The sequence below is a fragment of the Tachysurus fulvidraco genome, chromosome 19 (genome assembly GCF_022655615.1).
Source record: "Tachysurus fulvidraco isolate hzauxx_2018 chromosome 19, HZAU_PFXX_2.0, whole genome shotgun sequence".
Taxonomy (NCBI): Eukaryota; Metazoa; Chordata; class Actinopteri; order Siluriformes; family Bagridae; genus Tachysurus; species Tachysurus fulvidraco.
This window is the reverse complement of record NC_062536.1, coordinates 4,654,635-4,680,956: the sequence shown is the minus strand read 5'-3', so window position 1 is coordinate 4,680,956 and position 26,322 is coordinate 4,654,635. Positions and strand designations below refer to the sequence as shown.

The following is a 26,322-nucleotide window of genomic DNA, read 5'->3' as shown; positions in this document are numbered from 1 at the left end:
TACTCAGAATGTATGAAATCTGGCTGATGCTTCGTGACTATTGCCACAGTATGGAAACATGTTCAAACATTCTATATCGTACTGAATAATTCATATCATCATACAGTATAACATGCATTGCATTTAATGTGGCCTCCATCCTGACTTTCAGATATATTCTTAAATAACTTTTGTTATTATTTTTATTGATTTGTAAGTAATATGAAACTTGGTTTGTGTATTAGGGGAATAATTTCAGGCGGGAGTACATCGCCACACAGGGGCCACTCCCAGGCACCAAGGATGATTTCTGGCGCATGGTGTGGGAGCAAAATGTGCACAACGTCGTCATGGTGACACAGTGCGTTGAGAAGGGCAGGGTGAGTCGCAGACAGAGGCATCACTGATGCCATAGAAACATCAACGCATTTACACATACACACACACAAACAGAGAAAAGCTCAGCTGAGTGTGGGAGACAGCCGTGTGATAGTGACTGATCATTAGCATGAGCTGGTGATTATGGAGTCAGAGGGTTATTAGGACAGACACAGAAGAGATGTTTCTGACATGTGACAGTGTGTGTGTGTGTGTGTGTGTGTGTGTGTGTGTGTGTGTGTGTGTGTGTGTGTGTGTTATTCAGGTAAAGTGTGATCAGTATTGGCCTGCGGACAGGGAGCCACTGTACTACGGTGACCTTGTGGTGCACATGCTCTCTGAGTCCATCCTACCAGAGTGGACAATCCGCGAGTTCAAGATATTCTGTGTGAGTGCACGAGTGATTATTAAAATCAACAGTTGGCCCATTCTTCAACACAATGTTTCCACCTTCAGATGTTTTTCTGACTGTCCTATCTGTGCTGTTATCGTCGTACCTCGCATGTCCGTTCCTTCGGGTTTTCTGTGAAACGTTTCCTTATAATGTTGCTGCAATATTTTAGAGGCATGAACACAAACGTTTGCACAGAGTTTGTCATAGTTTGTGTAAGCAATAGTAACTTAAAGCAAGTAAAGAGTAAATGATCTCTGTACAGTCTGTAGAACACATTACTGAATGTTCTGATAATATTTGCTGGTCACCAGTTATTCCTTTAGCACTGCTAATAAATTAGATCTTTTTTTTTTCCAGGTTATCATTAATCCTATTAACTGTACGCTACATGTTTAGAGATGACCATATCAGTCATATGATTAAGACGTTCTGGACTGTCCACATCAGTGCTGTGTCTCCGTGGGTTATTTTTAGGAAGGCCAGCTGAGTTACCCGAGGATCGTGCGTCACTTCCATTACACGGTGTGGCCGGATCACGGCGTGCCGGAGACGACCCAGTCGCTTGTTCAGTTCGTGAGAACTGTGAGAGATTACATCGACAGGGTGTCAGGATCGGGCCCTACTGTGGTCCACTGCAGGTACGAATTAATGCAACAATACAATTAATACATGCCTAAGTGACAAGCTTAGGGGCAATTACATTTAAAGATCCACAGAAAGACATTTGCTGACCTCTACATTTCTAATATACATTTATGAGTTCTCACTTTTAATAATCAGCATCATTCACATCAGTCTCTCACATTTAAACACAAGCCTCATCTCCGTCTGCTCTTACTGAACGGGGTGTATTAACATGGGGAACGGGGTGTATTAACATGGGGAAAGGGGTGTATTAACATGGGGAAAGGGGTGTATTAACATGGGGAACGGGGTGTATTAACATGGGGAACGGGGTGTATTAACATGGGGAACAGGGGTGTATTAACATGGGGAACGGGGTGTATTAACATGGGGAAAGGGGTGTATTAACATGGGGAAAGGGGTGTATTAACATGGGGAACAGGGGTGTATTAACATGGGGAACGGGGTGTATTAACATGGGGAACGGGGTGTATTAACAGAGGAACGGGGTGTATTAACATGGGGAAAGGGGTGTATTAACATGGGGAAAGGGGTGTATTAACATGGGGAAAGGGGTGTATTAACATGGGGAAAGGGGGGTATTAACATGGGGAATGGGGTGTATTAACATGGGGAACAGGGTGTATTAACATGGGGAAAGGGGTGTATTAACATGGGGAAAGGGGTGTATTAACAGAGGAACGGGGTGTATTAACATGGGGAAAGGGGGGTATTAGCAGAGGAACGGGGTGTATTAACATGGGGAAAGGGGGGTATTAGCAGAGGAATGGGGTGTATTAACATGGGGAACGGGGTGTATTAACATGGGGAACGGGGTGTATTAACATGGGGAACGGGGTGTATTAACAGAGGAACGGGGTGTATTAACATGGGGATAGGGGTGTATTAACATGGGGAAAGGGGGGTATTAACATGGGGAATGGGGTGTATTAACATGGGGAACAGGGTGTATTAACATGGGGAAAGGGGTGTATTAACATGGGGAAAGGGGTGTATTAACAGAGGAACGGGGTGTATTAACATGGGGAAAGGGGGGTATTAGCAGAGGAACGGGGTGTATTAACATGGGGAAAGGGGGGTATTAGCAGAGGAATGGGGTGTATTAACATGGGGAACGGGGTGTATTAACATGGGGAACGGGGTGTATTAACATGGGGAACGGGGTGTATTAACAGAGGAACGGGGTGTATTAACATGGGGAAAGGGGTGTATTAACATGGGGAAAGGGGGGTATTAACATGGGGAATGGGGTGTATTAACATGGGGAACAGGGTGTATTAACATGGGGAAAGGGGTGTATTAACATGGGGAAAGGGGTGTATTAACAGAGGAACGGGGTGTATTAACATGGGGAAAGGGGGGTATTAGCAGAGGAACGGGGTGTATTAACATGGGGAAAGGGGGGTATTAGCAGAGGAATGGGGGGGGGGGGCTAGAAACACATGGAAACCGGAAACAAAATACGGGAACACAGAAACAGGAACAAACACAAGACAACTGGTATAAATAAGAAGAACAGTCATTGAAACACAAGGAACAAGTGTGCAGAGGCAGGAACAGATTAAGCATAGGGCAAAAGCAGGCGATACACAAAAGCACATGGCCAGAATGTCCCCCTAGTGTCCAAGTAGGGAATAGTCCCAGCCGTTCCTGACAGAACCTCTTATTATGAAGGTTTAAACCTTTTCAAACTTCTCACATTTGACCCCACATGATGTTAGCATGCAGACGGCAAGACAAAGTAAAGTATCATGTACCAAAACGATTGTGTGGCATTTTTACTTATACAGAATGACACATTTATGTCTTAAAGTTTTCTTAAAGTGGCAATGTCTGAATTTAATAGCAAAAAAGTCGCTTCAGAATTTTACGATTCTGCGGTCGTGGAATTGAACACAAAATCAAGCAAACTCTGTGATATCTGGAGGTTCCCATTTAGATTCTGGGTCAACATGTCATGTGACCATCACAACACAAGCTCTCTCGTCACGACGACACTAAATTTATTTGTCAACGAAAAGAAAAAAACATTAGCAATTATAATGTACATGTTAGATATGCATATACATAGAATAAAGTGAGACAGAGGAGAGACAGAGACAGTTAAATTCATAATGAAACATGTCCAGACTTTCATACCCAGAGGTCCTGACACAGCAGGGATCGTGCTTCTGTCTTCCTCAGCACTGGGAGCTAATGTTATTGGATTTTAATCTTGTTGTGATTTACTTCAATACGTCCTTTGACTTTTATTAGTTTTTCGCACGGTCCACATCGCATTCAGCTCGTCCTCCTGTAGCACGTTAATGAAAAGTGACACAAGGTCACGAGCGACAGATTAACCCCGCTCCTGCATTTCGAAAACCGTTGCTATTATTGCTGTTTATGTTGATTAGCTACCGGTCAGTTGCTGTATACTAGATGATCACAAATTACCTTTAGTACCTGGTGAGTGAAAGAATGACAGATTTACTGGTCTAAATGCACTAGGGCAGATTGACAAAACCATTAAACCATTAAAGTGATCTGAAAATTTTAGAGGACACGTATTCCCAACATTAAGTGGTCAGAAATGGGAATCGAGTTTTGCCTGTTAAGCTGTAGGGGTTACAGCAAGCTCTTCAGTGAAGCTTTCTGCTCTAATTGCATTAGCTCCTCAGTTACGCGAGGCCTGGCACCGTCTATGCGTCTATCAAAGTCTATCAAAGATGGATCGTCGATGGCGACAGATTCTGACAGAATCAACTTTAAAGTCACTGACTAATATTAGAATTGGATATGAATGAGAGTGAAATAAGGATCAGATTAGGAATGAAGTCCACAGTGCTGGACTGTGAAATAAGCAATGCGTTAAGAGCTAGCTCTACGGTCAGGAGTTATAGGGTGGGCGGCACATGTACTCCATTTGTCCCCTGTTAATCACAGACACACTAGCTGTTTGTGAGCTTTAAACTTTGTGCACATGTTTAATGATGATATGACAGTGTGGTACCTGATTACAACATGAACTGCATGCAGATGCCAGATGGCAAAGCACAGCGACATGAGTACAAACATTTCAGACATCGGACACAATATAATGAGCCTTATTTCTTAACGTATCCATCTGACACCTCATGTATGTGAAATATGGCAGATAGTGTTATTCTCTGAATGTGTTACGTTGCCCTGTGATGGACCATGAGCAGCAGTTGTGTTTGATATGCATACGGCATGCTGGCTGGTGCTTTGTTTTTTCTGTAGTTTAGCAAACCAATATAGAAATGTTCTTTAAATATAAGAAGACATGCAAATTTAAACCCCTTTCTGCATTCGACTAAGGATTGAAAAGTAAAAAACGATATAGGAAATCTCTTATCTTCCTATTTGGGAACTTAGGACAGTCTGGTCAACCCTGAGTTCAGCAAGTGACATCAAATCATCATGGATGCTCACAGCTCTTCATAACTAAATGTCTGTATTTTCCTGTTAGCTTGACTGTATTTCCTGATTAATGTGGTTTGTTTTTGTAGACACTGAAAACTCACTGTTCGTGTTCCTGTGTGTCCTCAGTGCTGGTGTAGGTCGTACAGGAACTTTCATGGTGCTGGATCGCACTTTACAGCAGCTGGGTAGCCTTGGCACCGTCGATATTTACGGCTGCGTGTTCGACCTGAGACTGCATCGCTCACACATGGTGCAAACCGAGGTGAGGCTCCTGAGAGGTTTCTCCATCAGTTAAAGCAATGACCTAAGAGCACATGCATTCCAAATCAGTAGAGCAGTGTTGTGTTGGAAAACTAAAATATCCTCTCTCTGCAGAGCCAGTATGTGTACCTCCATCATTGTGTGCGTGATGTTCTGAGGGCCAAGAAGCTTCGCTGTGAACAGGAGAACCCACTTTACCCCATTTATGAGAACTTTAACCCTGAATACTATCGAGGTGAGATACACTAATTTTGATCATTGTTAGCCATACTGTCAGCCATTTTGGATTTTGTGCATCCTCCTACATGATTCATCAGATTCAAGACAAATTTAGTCACTATGATGACAAGGTGTCCCGGATGATAAATTGCAAAGGAGTTTCCGAGAACGTAAACATGGCTTGGCGATTGTTTAACATATTGCTATGATACTGATCATAACAAATTTGGTTAGCATGAGTTCAAAATATCTGTGATGTTGATTTGAATGAGAATGAAATAGATTCGAAAGAGAAACAGATTCGAATGAAAGTGAAATAAGGAACGGATTAGAAATGCCCTGGATTATAGATATGGAAGGAGTTTCCGAGAAAGTAAACAGCGTTTAATCCAGGACATCATTAAATCATTCAATTTATATTTGTGTTTTAATACACAGTACATAAATGCAGTAAAATGTTTTTTCCCTGTCTAAATAGGAGAATAAAATCTAATAATAATGATAATAATAATAATAATAATGATGATGATGATGATGATAATGATGGACTGGTCATTTTTATCTCATTTTGCCCGCATTGATCTATCATCTCAGAGGATCTGTGTGTATCTTAACAATCCTGTGTTCATTTCCTCAGAGTTCGTGTACACTGGACACTAGGACCACAGACCTCTGGAGGAATCGTAGGAGAAGGAAACGTTTCTCAACTTTAAATCTATCTGGTGCACTTCACAGCAAAAAACAGATATTTCAGCAAGTGGATATATATATATATATACATTTTTTTTTATTTTACAAATAAATGCTCACATTCAGAAAAATCACTGCTTTTGAAGCCTAAAATTAGTCACATACAGGTATGCTTCAAAACAGATTCATGAAAATTTCAGACTAATTTCACACCAGATATTTTCACTTGCTTAGGAGCCGATGTTTTTGCAGTGCACAGGGATATAGCATTTATTTTTATACAACCTCCTCAAGACATATTTAAAACGTTAACCTTTCGCATTTTACGGATATTTATGTATTTTATCAATTGTATCCTTTTGTCAATATAGGCACTGAGTCTTCCTGTAATTTTTATCGTCTTACTGTCTCACTCGGTTAACAAACCCCAACTTCACCATTGATCTGATTGGTGACTCCAAATTGTTAAAATTGCAAATTTGTTTGTTTTGTTTTGTTTTCCCCATTAAACAGCATAGGAACTGGGTAGTAAGCAAAACAGTCATCGTTGTCAATAAGGCTAAAGGTCAACGAGAGCCAAATTATGACACCTGAATCTAAAAAGCCATCAAATCTGCTGCCCGTTTGCTTCCGACGCCGTGGCTGTTTCTCTCTCCCAAACATCTCGCTGTAGTTTTCTTCTTCCACTCAGTGAAATTAGAGCTCCAGTGTAAAAGCTATACAATGGCTTCCTTCATTTGTTTCTTTTCATTTCCCTTTCATTCACCAAATGTTCCAGCATATTTACAACAGGTTAAACAGCTACCGTCATTTGAATCCCTTTTATCAGAGCAAGCATGTGTACAGTAAGAACACACTTTGAGCACTATCACATACATATTCATGACATTTCAGTAGAAACAGTATTTGTTTATGTTCAGTAAGGGAATCGTTTTCGCTTTTTATTTTTCTTTCAGAAAACTTTCATCAAACATACCGCATCAAACCTATCAGACAAAATCAGCCTAATTTACCTGATTAAACTTGATTCAGATCTGAATAGTAAAATCCCATTTTAAGATTTCATTATTAGTGATTCATTAGATTAGATTCAGATTTGATTCAATCCGATTAAGATTTAATTAAACAATTAGATGATAATGTGATGAAATCTAAATAAGCACTTTCTTTTTTTTTTTTTTTTTTTTAGGACCTCAAAATTTTAATATTTCAATATTAAATAATGTCCTGAAAATCACTTCAAAATAAATAAATGAATAAATGAGCAAAATGATCCACTAATAACACAAGAACTCTTCAAGCTCGAATCGAGCAAGAAATCGGTTTAATAATCAAATGAATATATATTTTATGTTATGTGAGTGACATTTCAAAATAATTAATAAGTAATAATAATAACCTGCATCATGCCACCAAGTACCATGTGGTTTCCAAAAACAGCACAAGAAGATTTTTATTTCTTTATTCCAATTTGATGATTTGATAACAGAAAATAAATCAATAAAATAAATTAAATCATACTTTCTATCCATTTATACTGACCTTCAAAATAAAGTTTTTTTTCCTGTGTAGATCCTGCTGTGTTTGGAAATGTGGTCCATCTCATGGAGGTGGAAACGTATTGCTGTATTTTTTGTACTTTTATGTAGCCTCTTCTACAAACATGTATAAGCTGTGTATGCTGAATGCTGTAAGCAATAATACTGAGGATATATTTTATTATTATTATTATTATTATTATTATTAATATTAATATTATTATTATTTTTTTTATTTTATTACTCTGGTTGTGATGCTAATCTTTTTATGTACTGTAGATGTTTTCCAGAGTTTTTTTTTTGTGATGTCATAGCGACTGGTTGATTATTTTAATATCTCCATGTAAGGAGTTCTATAACTTACACAATTTTAAACTTATAAATTGCTATTATAAAAAGAAAAATACAGAGTTTTTGTATTTGTCTTTCACACAACCCGTTTTTCTAAATCTCACACAAATTATATCTGTAATAACACAAATGAAACTTTTATATACAGTTGAAGGCTTGCTTGCTGAATTGTAATAATTAATTAATTGAAATAATTATATATATATATATATATACACACACACACACACACAGACACACACATACACATATATACAGTATATATCTCTCAAAGTGAACAGAAAAATATCTGAATTTATTTGGTATTTGGACAAGAATACTAGAACTTAAACTTTTGAATATTTATAACTTCCTCTTTTTATTTAACTGTTTAAAACATTTAGCATGAATAAAACGGATGCCTTTGTGTGGAAGAGAGTATGAGCATCCCATCTCTAGTACACACTTTTAATTTAAAACTAATATCTAAATAAAATGCAATAACACCTGAACACTAACACGTTTTTAAACTTCATTTTTCATATCCTGTCATATATCACTGAGGAGAGAAGAAAGAGAAAAGAAACGCAGGAATAAACATGCCTTTTCAGTCTGACCTCATTTCCTGGTTTTCACTGCATTAGCAGGCCACCTGTCACTGCTGTTCTGAATCTTCTGCCCATCAGTGCTTTCTTGGACTTTGTGGAAGTTATCCATTTCTAAGGGACAGTTTAATCACAACTCTCCTCAGTATGTTATTTTTAAGTCTTTATTTAAAGTGACACCGGCTGAACCTCACAAATCCCTCGGCACTCAGCCTGATTTGGTGTTTCTTTTAATCCCAGTTTGCCACAACAATGCATTTATCATCTGCTTTACTAATTCATTTCACAAACTCATATCTATATACACACATGTTTTTTACAGCAGGCTCAGCACCATCTCACTCTCTGAAATACTTCATGCATAACGTGAGCAAAGAATCTGATGGATATTTAATCTTCCCCCTTTCTCATAAACACGGCTACCATGGAAACCCTCATCCAAAACATGCGTAATTAACATCATCTGCACTGACAAGTGTAATTAATTAAAGAGATTTAAGATTACAAAACGTTCACGAGAGAAATGAATCCACTGCAAAACAAATAGAGTTTCAGATTTTATTTGGAATATTTTAGAATGATGGCAAAATATCTAAATCAGGCACTACTCACTGAGATATAAGATCCATCGTGTACAGTAGATTGTTCTCTAAAACGTTCTGATTGATATGTTTGTTATTCAATATGGCCTATTGGTCTGACATGTCGGTAATATCAATACCATTATGATTAATATCAGGAATCATTACTGAAATCTGTGCACTCTTACAACATGAGTTGGTTCATTGGTTTAAAAGACATGATATGAACAACAGAACGAGAACGAACGAGAGAAACCGAGCATGTTGACAAAGCAGATCAAGTTTTGTAGAAAAACAAAACAAAACAAAAAAAAACCAGAAACTGATCTTTAGATATACAAGACATCGCTGCCTCTAAATTCATGGTGCCGACTTGTATTTATCTGGAAAGTGTTTGAAAACGTACATTCATCAGTGCTTTTTGTTAAGGTGCTGCCTTTTAGCAGTTGACCAGTTATCTACTTAGCTAAAGGTATTATTTAAAATGTACAAATTCTGAGAGTCACAATAGATAAAACATTCAACATGGGCATTATAAGAATTACACAGCGTAGAAAAACGCAAAAGATAAAAACAATATCAGACATAATCAGACTCTCAAACATAAACCTATCTGAAATCTTTCTGACTTAAAAGCTGCAAATTGTGGATCACGTTCTGTAAAATGATTGGCAAAATGATTTTCTTTAAATACTACATTTTTATAAACATCTTTTCTCAGCCGTAACCGAACATGATGAAAAATGTACAGATTCACTGAGATGACATTATACACAGTCCCAGCAGTGTAACAACCTGGAAGTTTAATGGACCTCTCTGGAATATCTTACTCAGTAATATATACCGTTTGTTGGGTATTTTCTAGAAGGAATCTGAAACAGAAACGTAATGAAACATGAACGAAATAAAACACTCATGTGTTGGTGGTTTAAGTGACTCTCCTGCTATTACAGAGTCTTCTGTTATAGCTCTCTCTCAGCTTTGAACAGCTGGATGCTCATTTTTGTTGGGGGATAGATGGCATAGAGAACACTTGTGAAAAGCAATTTTCAAGTCTTGCTACAGATTTTTAATCAGATTGCGGTCTGAGATTTGACTTGCACCAGTTTCAACTTTCTTGAAATATCCTGTACTGCCGTCCATCCATCCACCTCACCCTCGATCTTGACCAGTTTCCTAATCTCAGCTGGGGACAATCATTCACATCATGCTACCACCACCACCAGGCTTCAATGTGTGGATAATGTTCTCTGAGTGGTGAGTGGAGTGAGTCTTGGGTTTCCAAATGTAGTGTGTTGTGCCAAAGCAAGCAAGTTACATTAAATCTTACTTTCCAACTCAGGATTTCATATGGCTTTTTTTCCTGCCAAAAACGCATCGCTCTTTGAGAAAAAAAAACAGATTTGTGAAGTATCACAGTCATAGTTGTAATCATGGTTATGACAGCCATGAAAAGACACTGAAATTGTTCCCAGAATGTCACATGTCCCCTCACATGTCCACATGATCACACACACCTCAATGCTGTGATTTTGCATACATCGCTGTACTGTACAATACTGTCAAAGCTCCTGTTCCAGCAAATTCCAATTGAAATCAATGCCTTCCTATCGATCTTTACCTCAGCTTTACCTCAATTCAAATCAATGCCTTCCTATGAATCTTTACCTCAGCTTTACCTAAATTCAAATCAATGCCTTCCTATTAATCTTTACCTCAGCTTTACCTCAGTTCAAATCAATGCCTTCCTATGAATTTTTACCTCAGCTTTACCTCAATTTAAATCAATGCCTTCCTATCAATATTTACATCAGCTTTACCTCAATTCAAATCAAGGCCTTCCTATCAATCTTTACCTCAGCTTTACCTCAATTCAAATCAATGCCTTCCTATCAATCTTTACATCAGCTTTACCTCAATTCAAATCAATGCCTTCCTCAGAATCTTTACCTCAGCTTTACCTCAATTCAAATCAATGCCTTCCTCAGAATCTTTACCTCAGCTTTACCTCAATTCAAATCAATGCCTTCCTATCAATCTTTACCTCAGCTTTACCTCAGTTCAAATCAATGCCTTCCTATGAATCTTTACCTCAGTTTTACCTCAATTTAAATCAATGCCTTCCTATGAATCTTTACCTCAGCTTTACATCAATTCAAATCAATGCCTTCCTCAGAATCTTTACCTCAGCTTTACCTCAATTCAAATCAACGCCTTCCTCAGAATCTTTACCTCAGCTTTACCTCAATTCAAATCAATGCCTTCCTATCAATCTTTACATCAGCTTTACCTCAATTCAAATCAATGCCTTCCTATGAATCTTTACCTCAGCTTTACCTCAATTCAAATCAATGCCTTCCTATCAATCTTTACCTCAGCTTTACCTCAATTCAAATCAATGCCTTCCTATCAATCTTTACATCAGCTTTACCTCAATTCAAATCAATGCCTTCCTATGAATCTTTACCTCAGCTTTACCTCAATTCAAATCAATGCCTTCCTATCAATATTTACATCAGCTTTACCTCAATTCAAATCAATGCCTTCCTATTAATCTTTACATCAGCTTTACCTCAATTCAAATCAATGCCTTCCTCAGAATCTTTACCTCAGCTTTACCTCAATTCAAATCAAGGCCTTCCTATCAATCTTTACCTCAGCTTTACCTCAATTCAAATCAATGCCTTTCTATCAATCTTTACATCAGCTTTACCTCAATTCAAATCAATGCCTTACTCAGAATCTTTACCTCAGCTTTACCTTAAACCACTGACACTAGGGACTCCTTCCATCAATGCTTAATAATTTTTCTTTTATTTCTTTTTTTGTCTTTTTTATTATTTTTTTCATTGTTAAATAAAAACACTTTGGTTTAGTCTTAAACATTGCAACAAACGAATCGGGTTATTCTTAAATTACAGCTATTCAGATTTTAACAATCACTTTGAAACATGTGATTTGTCTTGTATCTGGGATCCGTATACTGTCCAAGCTGCTGTTGTTAAAAAAAATATCTAGTTTGTTTTGGTGTTTTCTTTAACAAACTCCATCCTTAATTTGTATGGGGTTTATTTGTACATAACTTTAATTTTTTGTTTTGTGTAGATTCATGACATAATCCCAATTAAGTCCACTTCATTTCCAGGCTATAACATTACAAAGTGGAAAAAAAGAAAGAAAGAAAGGGTAGGAACAAAACTGTATAATAATAATAATAATAATAATAATAATAATAATAATAATAATAATAATAATTAATGAGAATAAATAAGAGTCTGCTGTTAAAAGAAAAAAATCATTGAGTAATCCTGAAATGTTTAAATCTTCGTATCCACAGTGATTCATCAGAACTTACAATTTTATTTGATTTACTAAAGAAAAACATGTAATAAAATACATTTTTATCCATTTATAGTCACATTTATACTGGTTTGTCCTTCATCAGTTAATGAGAGGAAAAATCGGTTAGACTTAAGTGACTTCTTTGTGAGTGTCTATATGTTCGTAGAGCTATTGTACCTTGTCACTAAATGTTTGCGAGGGAACACCAATATAAAGCTGTATTTTGCCTTACATCGCTGTACAATACTGACAACGCTTCAAATCAACACCTTCATATCAATGTGAATAAAGAATTCAACAGCGTTACTTAATATATACAATAAAAAAAAAATCATTGCTTTCAATGATTTTAACAAAGAGTTCGGTAAAAAAAAGAAAAGAAAGAAAATAATAATAAAAAAGTAACAATACCTTGAGGGCTTTAATAAAATTAAAATATTGCTCATAGCTTTTTAATTTTCAGAAGACTAGCTAAAAAGCGAGGTAATAAAGTCACTCGATTAATATCACTCAAACACCAACATCCAACATATGAATATTTATTAATATAAATATTTATTTAATATCATTCGTCTAGCTAGGACAATTATTTGTCATTTATAGGTTGCATCCTGCTTGTCTGGTCTAACCAAATATATAACCAAATAATAGTTTTAATAAATCTTTGTAACCTCATAGTGACACACTAATGTTCATCGGATATTAAGACTGTAGATTCATAAATACATGAAATAAATATTCATCCATGCCTCAGAAAATAGGATTTTATCAAATGAATATACTTGAAGTCAAATTAGTTTAGTATTTCCTATTATAAGATTATGTTTTTAACTTAAAATATAAGATTTTTAAACCTATTTTATAACATTTGGATTCAATTTAAATCAGATTTTTTAAAATTTTGTTTATTTTAATTATTTATTTATACAATGAAGCAGAAACAACCAAAAAAAAGTTTAACTAAAAATAGGTGTAGAATCCTACAGTATATTTGAATTATAAGTCTTTTCACATGAGAAAATGCAGCAACAGATGGGTTTTTTTCCCCCAAGTCTAAAGCTTTCTGGATGGTGTCACTAGGTGTCTGAAATCACTTAATATTCAGTCACTTATTCACTATTCACTAAATAAAGTACACTGTTTTATGGAGTCTTGTACTGTATCTGTCAGAATTAAGGGAGAACCCAAATTCAGGAAACACTACTAAAAAACATCATAGAGATCATTGGAGAAAGGTTGCCGTATTTATGTCTCACTAGTGAGATCCCTCAAATAAAACCATAAGTGATTGCATGAGAACAGGATACATAAACGTGGATCCATCTTAAATAAGACATGCCCATTGTGTTGTGCCTTCAAATTCAATTGTGTACAATATATACAGTGTTTGATGGTAATCACCAGATTACAGTAAAATTATTTATTTTTCCATCAATCCATGTGTATCATCACCTAGTTAGAAATCATCATCATAATCAGGATCGCATCACTGTTGATTATCTTGTATATTATATGCTATTTTACACAAATGTGTTGTTTTTGTTGTATATATGAAGGTAAAATGAACAAGAAAATTAATACTGATAAAAAAGATGCTACGTTTCTGCTAAAACAGTAGAGTGACAATGGCTATAAAATATACACACTCCGGTTTTGGGTCACAACACAATCATAAAGCCTTATATAAATGTGGCCATGACTTAATCATTTTGTTCCCACAATTTAATTATCTTATTAACTTGTTCCCGGGAAATAATAAGCTTTTGAAATAAGCATCTAGATCCCACAATTTAAGTATCTTGTTCACATGTTGAAACTATCTTGTTCACATGTTGAAATTATCTCGTTCACATGACGTACAGTAACTATCTCGTCCCCATGTGATAAATATCTTGATAACGATGCCATTATTCTTTTTTTTTCATGAATTAATTCTCTTGTTCCCAAGACAAAACTACTGTATATTGTTCACACAATGTAATTATCTTGGTTCCGTTTCATAATGATCTTATTCCCAGGATTTACTGTATGTGTCTTGTTCGCACAAAATAAGCATCTTGCTCCCACAACATAATTATCCTGTTTCCACAATGTAATTATCTTGGTCTTATGACTTAATTATGTTTTTCAGACCATTTAATTTTTCCAGGATGTAATTATCTTGTTCCCACAACTTAATTATCCATGTTCTTGTTATTTTATATGAAGCAGGGATTTCACTAGTAGCACTGTGTATACTCCACTATTGATAAGTACATTTTGAGCTGAAAGAAATTCATTAAACACTGTGGTATTTAGTGTGGAGGTAGTATATAGTGGCTGGAAACTGGAAACAACAATGCATTATGGCTCCACAGCTACTGTAGAATGCAACCTGTGTACAATGAAGCCACAATAAAGTGTTCTTAATGGTAAAATATGATTTGTCTGTTTATTATTCTTATTTTCTGCTGGACATTATTTTGACCAAATGTGATCAAATCTGCATATGGAGAACTTTCCCTGCATAAATATGAACGTCTCTTAAGGACTAAATTTTAGGGTTGTTAGTCACAAACTCTGAGTACTGAAAGTATAACAAGTATTTATACTGATATAAATCAGTCAGTGATGTTCAGGACATTGAGGTTTGAGTGACATTAATATAAAATGTCACAATACTTTACATTTAGTGGGCACAAGGCAAGATTCAATAAAACCAGCAACAAGATATAGTATAAAATAAAACAGTGTATACTACTAAATTTTAGTGTATACTAAAATAAAACGTGTATACTACGCTCCTTTTATATATATATATATATATATATATATATATATATATATATATATATATATATATATATATATATATATATATATAAAATAAGCTATGAGACAAGGAAAAGTTTAAATAAAGGAATGTTCATGGCATATTTGCCAATGTATGAGACATGGAAGAGGTAGAAAAATGTGCCCAAATACATCGGTACTCAATAGACAATGTTTTATTTCTTGCTACATTAGCAAATGCTACTTAAAGTGTCAGACCATGCTACTGGTAGCTTAGCCTGTCCTGTAGGAACAAATACAGGCACAGAGCACACCGATGGAAGCGATATGAAGGGACAAGCACTGAAGTGGAATGAAAAGAGGTCATCGTTACACTAGGGCAACTGAGGAAGAACAACAAAGTTGCTTTGTGTAGCCTAATATTTGTCTATATGGCTTTAATAGACATAACCACAAATACCACTTAAGATCAGCGTTTTAATTTTGATGAATCTGCCCCACAAACCTCTGACAAACAAAAACCAACAAGCATTGCATGGGTACTTCCACTCCTATGATAAATGATAGATTGTCCTCAGCTAGGCCTAAATAATCTGGACTTACCAGAGCGGTGACACCAAAACTTCCCAGGCTTTTAGCCCCAACATAAAATGTATCGGGTTTCAGCTATGCAAGCGGTGAGAAGGTGCACCTCCGAAGCCAAATGTATGTCTGTCAGTCCACAATGGTGTTTAGGAGAACTTGCGTTTTTGAATGGCCTCAGCTCGCACGGCCAAACTGCGAGCACAAACAGTGAGGAGTACAATGAGCGTCCCGACCAGTAGACTCAGCATCGGCCACAGTACACAGTGCAACAGCACACTGGCATCATGGGAACGTTGCCAAAGCACATCATCGGGCCTGTAGGGGAAGACACAGAGGGCAGCTTCTTAGTTAATGGGCCACAACAAGTGTACATAGTTAACAGACTCAGCAGAGTGACTCCAAACAGAAGAATTGTTTATCATTACATGCTTTGGAGTCCATGAATCTTTATAGAGTGCTGTGTTTCAGAGCATTACATATCACATGTAAACATATTCTATGAAGTGAAAATGCCTATAAAAATACCGTGACTGAAAATATCACAAATCTAATCAATAATTGAAGAAGCTAATCTTTTCGCGTAAAACATCAGTAGTCTGTTGTCGATTTATAAGGGATGAAGCTGGTAGGATTTTCAAAGAATTTTCAAGAACTCACTGCCGATACTCTCAGACAGCCTTGATAATGTTTTTACCTGAAAATTACTTTGCCTATATATATATATATATATAATTATTTTTTTTATTTATTCTTTAGTGACAGACAAAAATGTTCTGAACAAAACTGAACAAAAAAATTCACAGCACTGCAGCAGTGTACAGAAAACAGGAATCAGCTACAAAAACATTCAAGACTAATCTCAGGATCACACTAGGCTTCAAAGATGCTAATCTGGTCTGATCTGCCTCTTTGAATAGGGCTGATTACTTCAGAAACATCTGAATACTACACATAAAAAAGAAGCAGTTTGCTGCTTGAGTGTAAACAATACAACCTGATGAAGGCTCACGTGTTCAGCCGCAGTACATTCTGTAGCTCGAGGTTAGAAACGTAACAGCACCGGGGAACGGTTTAGGCAAATTTACTTTCTTGATTGCTAAAGCCAATCAGAAACTCATGAATAATTCTTTTCTGTGTGATTGACATCAGACCGGAAACTGGAAACCATGGACAAAAGTGGAAGATCTGATTGTAACACAAGACGGGGAATAAAAGTAAAGTAAAAACTTTTTTGCTTCAGCATGGATATTGTGAAAGATACATGTTTGCATCAAGGAACAAATTAAAGAGTTTTTTTTTAAGTCTTTAGATAAGCACAAAACTATGGAAAAGAAATTAAAATGAATTTTTTTTTTATATTATTCACAATATTGCACATGAGCATGAAGATATTAAATTTGGATGTGACTGAATATCAAACTTCAGTCACTGAAATATGAACTTTATCGAAGTCACATCTAAATCCTGAGACGTCTTTTCATTTCTTTTGAAGCTCTAACCGTGCTTATATTAAATGCAGTCAGAAATGCCTTAATAAGGATATTAAAAAGAAAGTAGGACACGGCTACAATGCTGAAGAAAGTTTTGTAGCAGAACTGGAAAATGAGAGATGATGCATTTATCTAGGACATCACATGGACACACTGGCCATACAGTTTGGAAATAAAGATTTGTTTCCATGGCTTTCTATCACACAATCACTTATAAACGAATGAAAAGCTCAACCGCTTTGAGATGTTTTATTAGTTATTATGCTAGATTAATTTTCTCACCTAAGGACATTGACAAAGCAGCGAGAATCTTTTTCTACGGGTCAAAGAATCAAATTACAACCTGAACGACCAGATAATACGAGAGGCGTGACTGTAAAAAGCGAATGCTATTTCAGCAAAGGTCTTAAGATCTTGCTGAAGCAACTGAGAGATTGGTTTATTCCACCAGGGAATATGGAACATATTCGATCATTTGTTGTCAACAAACTGCAATCTATGGTTTCACATGCTGCTTTGCCCAGGAGGTCTGTGGTGTTGATAAGTAGCATTTATGATGCTGGAGAGTAGCTCATTCTATACAGGGAAGCCCAGCGGGCAATAAGGAGCCATAAAGGTGCCAGACACAGTAATAAAACACACCTGATGTCTCAGTCGAGAACAAGTCCATATCAGTCCACTGACTAAATTCACAGAATTTTTCATAGTTCAAAATAGATTTTAGTGAAACAAAACAGAGTGGCTACTAATGAAATGAATAAACATTTTGTGACCACTGTCAAGTCAAGTCAAGTCAAGAAGCTTTTATTGTCATTACAACCATATATAGCTGTTGCAGTACACAGTGACATGAGACAACGTTTCTCCAGGATCAGGGTGCTACATAACACAAAGACAGGGCTATAAGGACATGTAAGAAGTCTTAGATACATAAAATGCAACTGTGCAACCTGGTGCAAACAGTGCAGGACAAGACAGACAAGACAGTGCAGGACAAAAGACAGTGTAGACAAAATGTTACAAGACAATACAAAAAGTACAAAAAGTGCAATACACAAAAGACAATAAACAGTAACAGAAACAGTGCCGACCGACCGGTGTACATACTGTATGTGAATACTGAGTGTTCAAACAATATTTCATGCAGTAACATTAGAATGAACACAGTTTCTTAGCAGCAGCTCCTTGGGATAATATATAGAATTGTGCAAAAAACAGCAAATGACTGAAATATTGTATAGTATGTGCAAAATGGCTGAGATATTGTATAGTACTATATGTGCAAAATGGCTGAGATATTGTACAATATGCGCTGGTGCATTGCTGCAGAGTTGTGCAAATAAAAAAACAAAGTGGTTTGATTGAAAAAGCTGTCAAATCTACTGTTTACATAAAACAGGGATAAATCCGGTACAAAATCTATTGCATGATAGTACCATAAAGACTCAGGCACAGTTACATGATTTCTTGCAAGTAGTGCCTTAGCATGTTGAAACAAAATAATCTGAATAAATAGCTCTCCACCACTGTGTGTTTCAAAAATTGGTACATCTTGGTTTGTCTATGGTGAACTGATGTAGGTCTTGTTATCAGGGCAGTTTTCAGAGGTTTGACTGATATTCCAGTGGATATCACTGGACGTTTGAGCACGAAGCAGATTCTGGTTGTAGGTTTTTCCACATGCTCTTTGTATTATATGGGAAAAATAAGAATATCTAAGAAACCCATATGTTCTTATTACAGTAATAAGGTGTATGAGACAAGTTTCTGATATCACTCATTTTTCATCGAGGGTTCGGTTTAATAGAGGGTGAATTAGGAATGGCTGGTTAATCAGAAAGGCAGAAGTTCCTTGTGCTTCCTTGAAGAATTCATCAAGATGTGTTCTTGTGATATGCAATCTAATCAGCAGCTCCTCTTCTTCCCATTAATGGCCATGTACTGTATGCACAGCGCATTAAACTTATATCTTTATACTGTTTTTTAGCAGTAGACATATTAAACTAACTGACTTTATATTATATTGGATATATTTATTTAGAAATACCAACGGTCCAAAATCCATAATCATATAAGGAGATAACTATACAAAAAACTTCCTTTTGTTTCTAAAACCCAAAGGAAGGAGTGAGCAAGTTTGCTTGTTTCCTTGCCAAGAATCAGTAGCAAACTGAACACCTCATGAGTGTGGCTTGCCTCTAAAAGGTCCCGAATGTATCATGTTTATATAGATCGTTGTTGACTACCACCAAACACAAGGATCAACCACTATGAAGGCAGGAGCCACATGCTAACTGGCTACACTGACTGAAGTGCAGTGGTATACAGTATGTATATATGTATATCAGGTATATGTGCTAGAATACCTGATCCAAAAAGGATCCACTCCATTCAGAATTAAAGAGGCTTAAATGTCTCCTTGATATAACTACAACTCATATGCAGACTTTTCATGTCTGTCTAAGGCAGGGCTCGGCAACCCACGGCTCCGGAGATTTGGAAAATAAATATTTAATTTAAATTTATTTTATTTTAGTTAGTTAGTTTTTTTTTAAATGTAATTCTAAATTCTAAGATCATGATGCCCTTGTAACATAAAAATAAACCGTGTTTAATTTGGTTGTCGCTCAAAATATGTGTCATAACTGCCGACTTGCGAACAGACGCATTTTTCGTTTGCAAGTTAAAGTTTTGATGTCATGAATACGAAGAGGACTCGATTAGACATTTTATTTGAAAGTAACCTTCGACCCAGCGTCTTTTTTGTTAAGGTTAGTTCAAACTGTTTAAAAATATTTTTGTTTGCCTGCAGAAATATAATTTTGTTTACTCGGTAGCAGTTCATTGATTTCATAAATGCAACACACTACAGTTTTTTCTATACTTCCCCTAAAGGTAAAAAACTATATATCTCTTCATTTTAGATGTCAAATGGGTTTTGTGGCTCCCTGTGTTTTTTTTCTGAGGGAAACGGGTCCAAATGGCTCTTTGAGTGTTTAAGGTTGCCGACCCCTGGCCTAGGGTATTATTATTTGCAGCTCCAATTGGAAACAATGCAATACAATGTTTTGGTGCTGCATGGCACAATCTTCAGCATGAGCAAGAGAGACATGAACAGACCTCAACATCTGCATGATTACAAACTCAAAATAAAAACTATGTGGTTAGTGCTGCAACAATCTCAGGTACTCCGGGGTGTAGCCAAACAACAACAAATTGGTATTTTACACCAACCCCTAAGGGGGAATGCCGTTGTCGGGAAGTCAGGAGAGATGTATACCATTTGTCTTACAAGCTTCCAACCACCTTGGATGATGTCTCACAGTGTTTGTCTCACAGGAGTCCTACCTTCAATGATTGGCCAATGTAGAAGAGAGTAGTTCAGCTAATGTGGAACACCTAGAAATACGTGGAAGTTCATACTAGCCGATCACCTGCAACTGTGAGTTCATATATGAAGTGGAAGTTGATTTGTTGATTTATGTTTTTATCAGGATAATAAATGTTCAGTGGTTTATATACAAACTAACCATGTATAATTAAGCTTATTCAAGACTATTTGAGATAGTAGAGATTTAAAATAAAGAAAAAGAGGAAAAACAGTCAGAAACCTGTAACCAGAGACCAATTGACTAAGCAGACCAAAGAGCAACAGAAAAAAGAATAACAATATAAAAAAATTTAACTGGTACAACAAAGATGACATATACTGTAATACAAAGACTTAAGACAGTAAAGCATGGGCACAAACTGTAGTAGCGATAAAGTGTTGTCATATTTATTGGAGTGTGGTTGTAGTAATAGATATGAGGACGTGATGATCCAGCGGTTAAGGCGCTGGGATCTTGATCAGAAGGTCGGGGTTCGAGTCCACAAGCTGCTGAGCATCAACGTTGGGTCCTTGGGCAAGGTCCTTAAACTCACCTACTCTCCTGCTGTCCCTATGGCTTGACCATGCGCTGTGACCCCATAACTTGGGATATGTGAAAACTGGGCAAGTCGTGGCCTAATGGTTAGAGAGTCTGACTCATAATCCGAAGGTTGTGGGTTCGAGTCTCGGGCCGGCCACGACTGAGGTGCCCTTGAGCAAGGCACCGAACTCCCCAACTGCTCCCCGGGCACCGCAGCATAAATGGCTGCTCCGGGTGTGTGTTCACGGTGTGTGTGAGTGTTCACTGCTGTGTGTGTGCACTTTGGATGGGTCAAAAATGCAGAGAACGAATTCTGAATATGGGTCACCGTACTTAGCCGTATGTCACGTCACTTAAGATTGCGAATTTGTTCATGGAGATCAGAGTGTTTGCAAGCTTGTTTTAACCTTCTCATCTAATTGTCTGCAATAGGAACTGTGATAGGTCCAGAGTGCTAAGAAGTTACGGAAGAGTGAATGATCCCTGGGGCAGTAACAAGACCAGTCCTTCTGTTGGTCATGGCAGAGTATCCTTAAGAATGTTTTCTAGTTCTATGATGTATTTTTACACAATGATTGGTATCCTGGAGTGGACTTTGAATGGTAAACTGAAATTGACTACTAACTTCTCCAGCAAGGTCTCTCAAATGTGGATAAATAACTGTGGGTCCGATGTCAGAAACCATGCCCTGTAGGGTACCAAAACTTGGAAAAGAGGTTAGATCATTTGGAAGAAGTTAAAATTCTCGACTCATCCCGACAAGCTAATTCAGTGGTTATGCCTGAGAGATGTCTTTTTCTATATGCAACTTAAACTGTTGAATCATTCCAACCTGCTAGCAACGAGAGTATGGATTTCTACTGTGATCAGCAGAGAATAGAAATCGCTGAAAGATTTTCTTTCTTTTTTTTTTTTTTTATAGAAGCCTGAAGAAAACAACACATAAAAGTATAAGCATCATTCGATCAGTTCAGCCCACTTATGTCTATAATCCATCTTCTGAAAGAGTAATTATATAAAAAAAGAAGGAAGTCTTGGGAAAATATTCTTGTAAAAGTTCAACTCCCAGGGCCACCGAGCTGCCACCAATGAGCAAGGCCCCTAACCCTCAGTTGCTCAGCTTTATAAATTAAATAAATGTAAGTTGCACTGGATAAGGGCGTTTGCCAAATGCTGTAAATGTAAAATGGTCCAATGTAATCATTGCTGAGTGAGCACTGTATTTGGCTGTAAAGCAGAATGCACTTTTCATTTGGCTGTGCTGGTTTCTAGATTCAACCTCAAACATCCACTCGAAAGATTTAGCAAATTTGATTTAAAATATGTCCAGCAATGTAGACTAAGCCAGCTGTACTTCATACATACTGTAAACCAGACTGACCGAGAGCTCGATGCCATGCAACATTTCTGTGGGCTGCCGTCCATAGGAGACACTGCCAGATGCAAACTGAAGGTCAATCCAAATTTGTTCCACAAAGGCACTGGAATTAACATTGAACATTATAGTTCAGCCAAATTTAACTTTAATATGCGAAAACCTCCCAGGTATGGCCTTAGACATAGCATCATCTGTGTAGCACAAGAGAAAAAAATCACCTAATGCGAGCTGTGATGAAGGGCACAGCAGATTATAGCTGGAGGAGAGCAGCTATGGCATGGATACAGACACAGATTTGGTGAGTTATGTTTTATGTGGTTTGTTCTAATTACAATAACAAGGACAGGAGCCTAAATAAAAAGCGATCTTAGCCGTGGTTTGCTCTAAATGGCATATTGCCGAGACATTTCTGTCATACATAGAGTCTATTAAGGTTTTTTTTTTCAATGAAGACACAAAAAAAAGACCAAAAACATGACAAAAATGTTATGCTTTTTTTTTGCTATTAGGAAAATAAATTTGTTCTTGGCATGAAGGTGCCAGTGGGAGTGTGGTTGAGTTTCAGCTGTAGGGGTTTTGAGGACCCAAGCAGGTAATGAAGGATTGTTTACAACACCGAACTGTTAATGACAGCATACTTATTTTCTCTGTTTTCTCAATAGGCTGCCAAGGACCAGAGAGAGAGAGAGAGGGGTCCTATAAATCAGAGTAATATGAGCAAGAGAAAAAGATTTTTTTTTTTTTGTGCCGGTGAAATGTTGCTGTTAAGCCTTTCATTTAAGGGAATTAAAATAAAGGAAAAGACCTTTCAACACCTGGCACGTCTCCTCTTTTCATTCCAGCCAGAGGGATTTTATAATGGATTTGGATGTACTGTAGTTTAAACACAAGCTGATATGTGACTAAAAGATGCTGCTTAAAAGCTTCCAGTATAAACTGGCCTTTAGTAGCCACAAATGAGTTTTGTTCTTATTTCTTTCACAAAAAAAAAAAAAGGTCTGTTGTATTTAGTTAGCATTTGAGTGAAGTCGTGTTCCACACTAGAAAGACTGAACATCCCACAAAGCTGGTGGTGTATCAAGCTGTTGGTGGTGTATCAAAAGCACACGTATTTGTTTACTTGAAATGCTGAACTCTGTATTTGCCATATAAATAGTAAACGTGCACAAACCATAGGAAAAAAGATGTCTCACAACCAGAAGCAACACATCTTTAACCTGCAAATTAGTCTGATAGCATCGTGCACTAAGATCCTTAGTCATCCGAAGAACAATTACTCTTCTGTTTGGCCTTATGTATCACAGTTATACATGAGCGTCAGCACGTGGACTTTCTACCACAATAGAGTTCTGCGGAGTTGACAAATGTTTGTGGTCCGACTCGGAAGTGATCTTCACTCTGGTTCTGATTCTACAAAAAGCTAGTTGGATTTCTCCATTGGCTTATAGATTGTTACAGAAAATAAGCTCTGTGAGAACAAATGTTTATGATCCTTATGTTTTGTTTTGTTTTTTACAGATTTTGAAGCCTATATACAGAAATCAAGAGTTAGGCTAATGCTTTAATAATACTTAATATTTAATCATTTATTTAAAAAAAAAAAAAGCTTGTGTTAAACAAAAAACCTCATTTCAGGCATTTTCTTCAAAAATGCTGACTCATTTCTGGTTTTTAGGACTCATGTCTGCAGCACTACATTCCTATTCTATACACTACACCTATACACTACACCTATACACTACACCTATACACTACACCTATACATTCCTATACATCTATATGTAGAAATCTGCCATGAAGTCTGGATTGTGTGCTATTTCACCACAAGTCACATTCAGACCTGGTAATGCAGTGTCTATATGTAACATAACGTACAGTAAAACCTCGAGATACGACTTTAATTCGTTCCGTGACCTTGCTCGTATCTCAATTTGCTCAAAGCAATTTTCCCCATTTAAATTTATTGAAATCCCATTAATCCGTTCCAGCTCGTAACATTCCACTCCAGTTGTTTTGTTTATGTGTATTGAATATGAAAAATGTACAGTGCCTGTATTTATAAATGACAAATATTGTATAAAAACATAATAAAAGAGAATAAAATAATAAAAGAGAATGTTAAAAAAAACAAACTGGTTTTACTATAATGTGTATTATTTACCTTGGAGATCAGACGACTCGAGCTAACGGAAGATGCGCACGGAGGTAGGGAGGAGTAAACAGGCGGAGGAGTTAGGAGGAATTACTGTATGTTCACCCTTAATGCTACTTTACACTTAAATGGAACGTAACTAAACTTCTACAATTTCTGTTATCGCTTTTCTCTTCACTTGTTTTTGCCTTTACACTCACTTTCTAAGGAGCCATGGTTTTAAATGCGATAAAGTTGTACTGTACGCAGAATAAAAGCACAAAATACAAGCAGAGCTTTAGACAAGTGTTAACAAAGCGAGCTACACGAATGCTAACCGAGTGAGACGCGAGAAGCCTAGGCGGGGGAAACAGAGCACACGTGGTTGTTGGGGATCTTTGTTTCGGCGTCTCGGATGCTCGTATCTCAAAAATTAGTTTGTATCTCAAGGCAAAAAATTTGGTCGAATCACAGCTCATATCTCAAAAAATTCGTATGTCAAAGCACTCGTATCTCGAGGTATCATTGTATATCTCATTTATGGCAGCAATGAATGAATGAATGATAAGGAAGAAGTGTTCAAGAGCGAATGCTGCATGAACTGATTAAAAGTCAGGAATGTGTGAGACATCTATTTTGACATTTTACAGTACAAACACAAAAGATAAAAAAAACAAGCCCTTACAGTACATTTTGTTCATGAAACTGATACCCTGATGTATACAGAACACTGTTAAAACTAGATATTTTGCAATATTACTGACAGTTTTGGTGCAAACGTAGTATAAAACAGCTGATATACGGTAAGTTAGAGAGTGAGTCATTAACTACATTTCTGTCAGAGTTCATTCGAGCTCTAGAGATTAGTTCTAAGACTCAGCAAGCATGAGTATAATGGCCTACTTCTATTATTATCTAAACTGTTTTTGTTTTTGGTACAATTTATGACATAGCGCTAGCATGCTGTAACTTTGCATTTTGTCTCGAGTCAGAGAAAGAGAAGTGTGTGAAGAGAATGTGGTACCTCCTCTGTGGATTGAAGAAGCAGGTGAAAGACTGGTTACTACCCTCTTCACTCCAGTAGTGTTGTAACCTTAGGATGTCTTCTCGCATCTTCTGATTATCTCGCTCACATTTGGGAACATAAGAACACTAGAGAGAGAAAAAAAAACATGATAGCGAACGTAGCTTTATCTTTTCAGTTCTTAATAAAATGACATGTTCTGTAAGGAAAATACTGTAGCATCAATAACAATATTTAATACTTATTTGCTTTTAAAGGTAGATTTGTTTGTTTTGTGTCACGTCTTCGCAATGAGCTTCATAGACGATACCCAAATGCAAGACACTTTACGTAACATAAGCCGAGACAAATAACATGCAGAAATGAAGTGTGACATGCGACAATGACAAACAAAGACTATACAACAAGGCAGGTATAAACAGAGAAACAATTAGGGATAACAAGACGAAGATGGGAGAACACATGACCTTGGGTGAGCGAAAATACCCGCCAGCACATCCTCTAGTAGTCTGGCAGAGAATAATCCCAAATGTTCCTGACATTTTGTGAGAGGAAAACACTCATAATCGATAGACTGATGATAAATAGACTTTTTTTTCAGCTGACAGTATTGAATCCAAAGCCACAAAGCCACAGCTCCATA

General features: G+C 36.8%; 2 protein-coding genes across 3 annotated transcripts in view; one reads left to right on the top strand and one right to left on the bottom strand.

Moving 5' to 3' along the window:
• ptprb (protein tyrosine phosphatase receptor type b) overlaps positions 1-6,123 on the top strand; it is a 49,658-nt gene extending 43,535 nt beyond the window's left edge. For both annotated transcript variants that reach the window (XM_047803779.1, XM_027151433.2), the window contains 6 exons: positions 225-359; positions 623-745; positions 1,226-1,389; positions 4,949-5,084; positions 5,198-5,318; positions 5,940-6,123. In XM_047803779.1, coding sequence (XP_047659735.1) covers positions 225-359; positions 623-745; positions 1,226-1,389; positions 4,949-5,084; positions 5,198-5,318; positions 5,940-5,962 — 702 coding nt within the window. In that variant the 3' untranslated portion in view covers positions 5,963-6,123. The remainder of the gene's footprint in view (positions 1-224; positions 360-622; positions 746-1,225; positions 1,390-4,948; positions 5,085-5,197; positions 5,319-5,939) is intronic.
• A 9,234-nt stretch (positions 6,124-15,357) lies between these two features.
• LOC113645807 (calcium-activated potassium channel subunit beta-4) overlaps positions 15,358-26,322 on the bottom strand; it is a 40,356-nt gene continuing 29,391 nt past the window's right edge. The window contains exons 2-3 of the mRNA XM_027151675.2: positions 25,680-25,807; positions 15,358-16,060 (exon numbers count right to left, since the gene is read on the bottom strand). Coding sequence (XP_027007476.1) covers positions 15,892-16,060; positions 25,680-25,807 — 297 coding nt within the window. The 3' untranslated portion in view covers positions 15,358-15,891. The remainder of the gene's footprint in view (positions 16,061-25,679; positions 25,808-26,322) is intronic.